This window comes from Phaseolus vulgaris, chromosome 4 (genome assembly GCF_000499845.2).
Source record: "Phaseolus vulgaris cultivar G19833 chromosome 4, P. vulgaris v2.0, whole genome shotgun sequence".
Taxonomy (NCBI): Eukaryota; Viridiplantae; Streptophyta; class Magnoliopsida; order Fabales; family Fabaceae; genus Phaseolus; species Phaseolus vulgaris.
This window is the reverse complement of record NC_023756.2, coordinates 20,322,698-20,331,600: the sequence shown is the minus strand read 5'-3', so window position 1 is coordinate 20,331,600 and position 8,903 is coordinate 20,322,698. Positions and strand designations below refer to the sequence as shown.

General features: G+C 33.1%; 1 protein-coding gene across 1 annotated transcript; it reads right to left on the bottom strand.

Moving 5' to 3' along the window:
- Nucleotides 1-2,766: 2,766 nt before the first annotated feature.
- On the bottom strand, nt 2,767-7,171 carry LOC137837416 (uncharacterized). The gene is made up of 4 exons (XM_068646399.1): nt 6,894-7,171; nt 5,184-5,289; nt 3,175-3,323; nt 2,767-3,081 (listed from the first exon to the last, which is right to left on the bottom strand). Exons 1-4 carry the CDS (start codon nt 7,032-7,034, stop codon nt 2,986-2,988), a joined length of 492 nt encoding a protein of 163 aa, XP_068502500.1. The 5' UTR covers nt 7,035-7,171; the 3' UTR covers nt 2,767-2,985.
- Between the last annotated feature and the right edge of the window lie 1,732 nt (nt 7,172-8,903).

Below are 8,903 nucleotides of genomic sequence, written 5' to 3'. Positions count from 1 at the left end.
ATTCAAGATTCTGTCAAGTGTTGTAGTTGTGAGGGTCCTGGTTTGAACCCCTAAATCTACAATCAAAGTGTTCTCTTTCCTAATTTTCTTTCTTTGTAAAAGTGTTTTTGTGTATACTTCTTGATAGTGTTTCTAGATGTAAAGTGTTACTGAAATAGTGTGTTTCAGCTTGTGTTATTGATTCTTGAAGGGTTCAAGAACCGAGTTATTTGTAAAGATTAATTTTTTTTTAGTGAAATCCATCTTGGTGTTAGGTGTGACTGGATGTAGCTCTTATTGAGTAAACCAATATAAATTTGTGTGCGCTATTCTTCTTCCTAAATCACCGCTTTTAAAACTAAAATCTGGAAAGTTGTGATGAAATAAATTGGTTGTTTCATAATTGAATCTGTTGTTTTTAACTGCAGTATTGGTCTGAATCACATTCTATTTTCAAAATTTTGATAAGACTTTAATCTTTCTTAAAATTCAAGGTATCCTTAATCTTTGACGGGGTAATACTTGGATTAAAGCTCTTATAAGCAATCTTATTCTTTAATTAGGTTCAAGATTTCATCACATCAAAATTGGCTTTTAAAGATTTCTGAAAAGTGCTTGCTGGTTTTAAGTTCTTATTTCTAAATCTCTTTAATAAAACTGTTTTAAGTAAAACCATTCGAACAAAGTGTTTTAAAGGTTTTGTTTTGAAAATCGGAATTAAAGATCTTGTGTTACTTGTTTTGATTCTCAAGCTTTTGTTTTAAAATTGAAGTTAAATCTTTGTTAACTCATTGTGTTCAAAGTTTAACATTGTCTTCAATATAAAGATTTGAACTAATAAGTCAGAAATAAATCTGTTGATCCTAAAATAAATCTGTTGTATTTCTAAAACTGCTTCTTAAACTAGAAAAATCAATCTGTTTTTCTTTAAATCAATCTGTTCTTTTTCTGTCAAGATTTCTTAAAGAGTATATTTGCGAATATTTTCCTAAGTACAATTCACCCCCATCTTGAACTTAGACTCTCATAATCTCAACACACTATGCTCCTACTTTTACACAAGAAAATTACTAATTCTATAAAAAATATTCTACTTTTATATTTTTTTTTTACAATTTATTTACAAGAGTAAGAAGAAGGAAGAGATTTATAATATTCTTCTCTCAAGTGTTGAGTCTTCCTCCCAAGTGTTGAGTCTTCCTCCATAAGGTTTCATCTTCTCCATTCCTCTTAGTCGAAGATGTGGTGGTTGTTCCATCACCAGACAATGGTTAAAAGTGCATACCTACATGATAGATAGTTAAGCCAAAGTTGACGGTCACTGCAACTTTAGCTCACATCTTAAAAGATATTGAACGTAGTTGTTTGGTGCCGATCTTCTTAGGAAAAACATAGAAGATATTCTCTATTTCTTCAAACTAAAGCTTTGGAATATTCTTCACATGTCAGCTTGAAGTCTTGGTTGAAAATTATTATCTAAATAATCTTCAATTCACCTATCAGACAAAGTGAAACTTGGCTTTATTTTTCAGATGAAGCATGTGCATTTGTGACTTTATCAACGTCTATCAACGAATAATAGTTTTTCATCTACATTGTGCATATTTGAACAATGAGTGGAGAAAGGGTTATGTCATTAAAAGGTTGGAAGGGTGTTGACATATTGAACGATTCAAAACCACTCATATAATCTGCAGAAAACTTGTATTTTTCGAACAAACACAAGTCATGAGACATCCAAAGATCTGGGTCTTTTTCCATAAGAGATGTTAGCATAATGCGTGTTGGCCAATATGAAAGAGTCTTCATCTTCGTCTGACATAGCCTTTTTACCCTTGTAGAAATGAAAGAGTGTTTGCATCTAAAGGACGATCTACCATAAGCTTGTAAGAGGGGGAAGGATTGAGACAGCGTTACAACAAGTCAAAAGAAAAAAAATTGCTTTTCAGACAATGTTGGTTCTTCTGGAGGACTCATTGCCATCAGAGTCCTTTTTCATACATTCAATGTTCCACCGTCTCTATAGTTCACATATCTTCATATTCTTCCCATTCATCAACATCTTCACTTTCATATAGATTTTGAGGATTGATGAGAACAATCCAAGGGACGAACCGAGGCTTCATCTACTTGATCCATGATGTGATGATTTGCATGGAGTGAGATAAGGAAACTATCTTAGTGAAGCTTAGAGGAGCGCAAAACAGAGGGTATGGTGAAGGAGTGGTTCGTTGTTTCCATATGTCAACCTATTATGAAAACTCAATTCAATTTGAGGCTCAATGCATCAAATTGAGGTTGATGAGACATAAATAGGTGTTGGAATGATGTGAGAATACTTTCAAGCATGACTCTTTTTTATATGAGTGAAGAGCATGTACCTCTAACCTACTTTATTCTTTAAAGGACATTTTTTACTTTGGAACACCAAAGGTAAGCAAGCTTGATGAGTGAGTGATGTTTGAGAAGATAATCTATCTCAAACTTAAAAATGCTAGAGAGAGTATTCACTTTGACCTTTTCAAATCATGGATTATAGCACTTTCTTCTGAAAACGCCTTTCTTCGTAATATTTTTTCCTTAAGATGTCATTCACTTTTCTTCAATCCGATTGAGTTTAATATATATATCCAATTTATCTGAATTTTCTGGTTTTAAGATCATTATTCCGGGTTTTACTTTGAATCGGTTCAAATTACTATCTATTCACTGTAATTCAAACCTGAAAATCTTGGTCCCATAACATGAGTTACAACTTAAAACATTAATATAGACACATTTTGTCAGTGATCATCAACCCTACAATCTCGTTAATATAGTCACATTAGCACTTCGTCAAATTCTCAGCCCCTTTAATAAAGGGAGTTATAAGGTAAAAACAAAAATGCCGTGAAAAGTGTACACAAACATAGTTAGAAATAATAAAAATACTAAATAAGTAAATCTTAAAAATGAAAAACAAAATTCATTTGTAAAACCACATGATTACATTGCCAATAGCAGGAACTACTCTTGTTTGTTACGAGCAGCTCTCGCACGATGTCTCAGTTCAGCTCTTTTCCACCTAACAATCAAGTAACATAAGGAGAAGAGTGTATTGATCTGCACATAGAGAAAGATATTTCAAGTCAATGTTAAATGTGAAAAGGAAAAAACCAGCAGCACTGAAATGGTTATGTGAATGAAAATACTAACCAAGATTATCATAGAAATGACAAGAAGAGGTCCAGACCAAAGAACCGACATAAATAGTCCACTGGGATCAAAGTAGTTCTGACCAGAGAAGTTTTTCCAGTTTTTACCCATAAATCTGTTCAGAGTCTCAGCAAGATATACACCAACCACTGCATCAAACAATTTGTAGCTAAGACAAGCTTCAAGAACAACCAAGTCTTTTCCCACAAGGGAGATTGAATGCAAGGGACGCAAACAACGTCATAATGTTCTATTGTGGGAACAAAGAGGAAAGTTAATACACACTAGAACTTCAGAAATATCTGCAAGATTGCAAGCATACAAGGGGATGGAAAATATTAATGACAGTTAAATCACATGTGGCAGGGATTATAAACACTTCAACCAACACAAAAAGTAGAAGTCACATAATGTTGATGTAAAAGTGGAAGATCGATAGTGTTAAAATGATAAACAACTAGTCACAAAAACTGCACTTGTTATCAACAAAGTTTAATGATACTAGTCAAAGATAAATATAGCCGTCACTGGGTCAATAACTACAACAAACATTTTTTAAAATTTTTAACAGATGGCCTTTAAGATGGTATAGTGCATGTGCATCATTTGCTCTTGATAACGAAAGGGCGCATAAGATGCTTGTTGGATGTAAAACCATTCCTAGGCATAGCAAACAACTTAACCTTCGAGGGTAGTTAGTCTTGGGCAATTTCTTTTTAGCCTATTTATCAAGGAATCATTTAATTCAGGACATAGATGGTTAATCATGATTCATAATGAAATGATATATTACTGTCTAGGCCATTGTAGATGAACAATATTCAGCCAATTTCAAACTAATATCCTTAAAATCTACGATAGCCTAAACAGAACCCAATATTTATTATATTAAACAACCGTTGCCTGCATCATCATTCTCTTTTTAGGATTTAAATTTATAAGGATTCTATGCAAATCCAGCCCAATAAGAATTTAACTAATTTACCCCAAAAAGAAAATTGTGTCTCAAAATTTCAGCCTCACATAAAACGTATTGTACAATTATTGCCCTACCATCTCTATAATTTGATTTCTTTTTAAAGGCACAAAGCAACAGATTTTTGCAGAAAGATATTACTAGCATCAAAGTAGAATAAAATTCTCTAGACTCTACTAACTGAACTTTAAGTATGATTCAACTTTTGAGTTTATGAAAGATGAGTTCAGCACATGCAAGACTAATACAGAGAACCCGTGATGTCCATATTTGCTACTGAGAAACTAGAAAAATCAAAGAAACTTGCTAATACTGTATTAGTCCAATGAAATTACATCAACATTTCTTTAAGAGCCCTAATGCACTCCCCTTTATCAAACTAATCTTTCTCTCCTATATACATACTAACAACCTGCCCAGTCAACTCATCCAAATCCCCCTACAACGTTCATCCTCTTCGTATAGATTCCAAAAGTTGAGCCACTTGACCCATTATCTAAACCAAGCCCTGTTAGAACAAAGTGTCTTAAAAGATTGCTACTAACTTTCCACAATTGATTTTGAATGAGCTTGAATATTCAATTGGAGTAAATGGGTACTTCACATAAATGATAATCCATCATCAAATTTCTCATTTAAAAAAGAAACGCTACATAAATTATATGGAGAAATTTACAATCATTTGAGCTCTTGACGATGCAAAAGAATATATGGTTTCAAGATGCTAAAATGGCTGGATTTTGTCTCACTAATTTGCCAATAGTAGGTACATTTGCAAAAAACATTAACAAGAAAAATAATTGGATGAAGCCTAAAGCCAAACATAATATTGGATAGCATTCCTCTCATTTTCACACAATTTCTGACAGGTATTTTATTTTAGCCCACTTCATCAAACAAAGGCAAGGCACTAACTTATTATCAGGAAGGATCCAAGGAAATCAACAAAATGAAACAGGAATGAGGCTAGCTGCTTCAAAAGAAATAGAACAGTTGTAATTCAGCCTAAAAATAAATAAGAAATGCCACATACATGTCAAAAGGAACAAAAACATTTGAAAGTTCGTCTTCTTTCTAGAGATGATAGCTACAAGAAGCAACGCAACATGGAATCCTACTAGTCCCATAAGCCATGGTTCCTGAAACAAAGGGTAAAAAGAAAAATTAGTAAACCAAATGGGTGTCAATCTTAGGAGAGTTCAGAAAAAGAAATATGATACATATTGAACAATCTGAGACCAGAAAACACTGAAAGTCATGATTCAAAAACCATAGTACATATGTAAATGCCATATGCATTGTACATAAGATAGCAGTATATAGATATGAAATCTCAAGATAATTCTGCCAACCAACATGAATTCTCTTCCATTGATCCTTTTCTATTAAATTGACAAGACAAATGCCACCATATTGTTTATAACTTTTGATAGCATTACAGATCCACAGGCGTCCAGTATGCAACATTAAGAAGATCACAACAGTAAAGAAATGGTCACTGACTACACCAAATTGCAAATCAAGTAATAGTTTTCATCCAATCATCCCTCTTCATCAAATTTGAGTTTGAACATTTCTATCCAACAAAAATCTCATAAGATCACCCGCCTATACTTCCTCCATTAATCAAATGTCACCAAACACAACATCTAAAAAAATTCATAAGATTATGCCATTAAAAAATATAATGGCAGAAAATGAGATCCGAGAACAAAATCATGAGACGCACAGCACAAACAAGCACTGAACATTCCAAACACAAATTTCACCAGGAAGAAAAAACCGAAACCTTGAAACTTACACTATCTTTTGCACTTCAAGTTCAAGGCTAGAATTCTCACACCCAACTGAATAAAATGATAACTGAAACCCAAAAACTAAAACAAAATACAATGAAACACCTGATTAAAAAAATTCTATAAGCATCAAGATCACGTTATTCAGTCAGACTCAAACAACAAAATTAAGCATCACTAACAATAAAAACACATATAAGTCATAATTTTAATGGACTCAAACAATGGGAACAAGATTATTGAATTTATTTAAACCACCATCATGTAAAGTTAGAGAATTCGACAATGACACCAGGATATTGACCACTAGAAAATATTTTCATTTTCTGATTTGAAATTCATTCTCATCTGGAAATTTTTTTGAAAGCCTCCCATCCGTCCAGTAAATATTTCTTTTAATTTGGATTTCGATAAGAAAAGAGAGGAATTATTTTGATTCAATCAAACATTGCACTCTAACACAGAAATATAATGTTTAAGACCAATTATGAATTGCAAATCTAACACAAAAGGTTGATGAAAGGTGTTAATAAAATGTGGCTGGATACTTGACGAAAGAAACCATCTAATTCAGGACTAAAATCGTCCTCCAAGTCATAAGAGAAGCTCAAACTTTAAACTGCAGCTGTCATTCAAGTAACTAACACCTCAAAGTCCCTACCTCCTCTTAAATTATAGGAAGTAATGCATTATGACAATCATCGTAGACAATCAAAAATTGAAAACACAAATCCACAGATCAAGAACAAAGAACATGAGCTTAAATTGAAAACCCACAAATCAAAAATCAATACATAACAAACGGTGAATCCCAAGAACATAAGAACATGGAGCTTAAACTGAAAACCCACAGATCCAATGTAAAAGAAAGAACTAACAGTGAACCTAAATTTCAAAAATCAACAAAGAACAAACAGAGTGAAGAAAATCCTAAATTGGAAAGCTACCTTCCAGTCAATGGCATGGAAGAAACCTATAAAGTTATCATAAGCGGGGCTAAAGCCAGCACGAATATCTGAGGAGAACTTCTGAACAAGATCTGCCATAAGCTCCATGTGCTCCTCCATAGCAGATTTTAGTTCCTCCATTCTTCTAACACTCTAGTTTTTTGTCTCACAAAACAATAATGTAGAAGACAGATTCAACTCCTGTTGATACACTGCAAGAGATTTTCTTACGCCGTAACTTTCCCGTCGTCAAAACTGATATGTTGTTGCTCTTTTACTTTCCTGAATCATTCCTTTTGGGGCTTTTATTGGATCAGGCCCTGGTCATTCCAGCAAAATATATGGCTGGCTTTTACTTTCTGCACCCCCATTTTTGAAATTTGTACTTGAGTGAAATGACCGAATTGTCCTGATTGCTTCTTCCTGCCACCACCACTGCCGCTTCTGGACCATCATCACAGTAGAAGAAGAAGAAGAACATTGTAGTTAGAGGAAGAACAACAACAAAAAAATGGTATGAAAAACTTGTTACAAAAAATTATTTCAGAAAACACATTTTAAAAGATATTATAATATTCTAGAAAGTTTGTTCTGAAAATCTTATTTTAAAAAACTTATTCTATAATGTATTTTATGTGCATCAGAAATCTTATTCTGAAAATCTTATTTTAAAAAACTTATTCTATAATTTATTTTATGTGTATCAGAAATCTTATTCTATAAATCTTATTCTGTTCTAAAATGTATTTGATGAACTTCAGATTGTTTGTTCTAGAAAATTTTTCATAATAAGTAATATGAAAATTAGTTTTATAAAAAAGATAAAATAGTTATGTTTGTTTAATCGATTAATTCAATAAATAAATCGATTTAAAAAAAATACAAATACAAGGCTTTAAAATAAGGATTTAATCAATTATGTCAACTAATTAATCTATTAAACAGAGCATATTAAAAAGAAAAGTATCAATACATTTTAGCTTGTTTTGTTTTAAAAATTAATGACAATTATTTATGTAAATCAGGTTTGTTAAACATAAAGAGATTGAAACAAAATTTTTTTATATAAATAAGAGTAATCTAGAATGTCACGTTTAGTTCTTAAATAATTGAATTTCTCTCTAGCTAATGGTTTAGTAAACAAGTTAGTTAATTGGGTAATAATATCAATGAATTTTATTTCACAATCATCTTTTATTTTGTGGTCTCTTATCAAATGTTGTCTTATTTTAATGTGTTTGGTTCGTGAGTATTAAATTGGGTTTTTCTAAGTTTATGGCACTAGTATTATCACACATAAGAGATACCTTATCTAATTGAAGTCCAAAATCTAACAACTACTATTTCAACTACAAAGTCTATGCATAAAAACTTTCAGTAGTTATATATTCAATTTTAGTTGTTGAAAGTGCAACATAAGTGATGCCATCCAAATTGAGTGTTGGATGAAGTGATAATATCCTAGCGACAACCATAAATAACGATGTTTGACACAAAACCGTTGTTGAAAAAAAGGTGGTGATATTTTTATAATTAAGTTGACTTTTTTAACGACGGTTGGTGGTATAACCATCGTTAAAAGTTGAAGAAGCGAGATTTTACAACTGTAATCATCGTTAAAGGTGTTTATGGGGTGGGAAATAACGATTGTTCGAGTGAAAACCCTTGTTAAAAGAGGGAATTTACTTTATCATTGTTTCCACGAACCTCACTTTTACTTTCTCCCTCACTCTCACGCAGTCGTCAATCTCTCTCACGGTGCCGCCCAACCCAGCGCCTTCCGGTCTTGTGCCGCCCACTCCATGCACCTCCGCACTGCACCGCACCTCTCACTAACTGAATGCTTCTCCATTGCACTGCACTGCGCTTAGCTGAGCACAACTACACCACACTGTGCCCAAACCCCTCCTTTTCCCCTCCCTCCGTGTGTGCCCCCTCCCCTTCCTCCTCCATCCATGGAACTCCCCTTCAACACTGACGCAAACTCCCCCTGCCTGCAGAACACCGTCG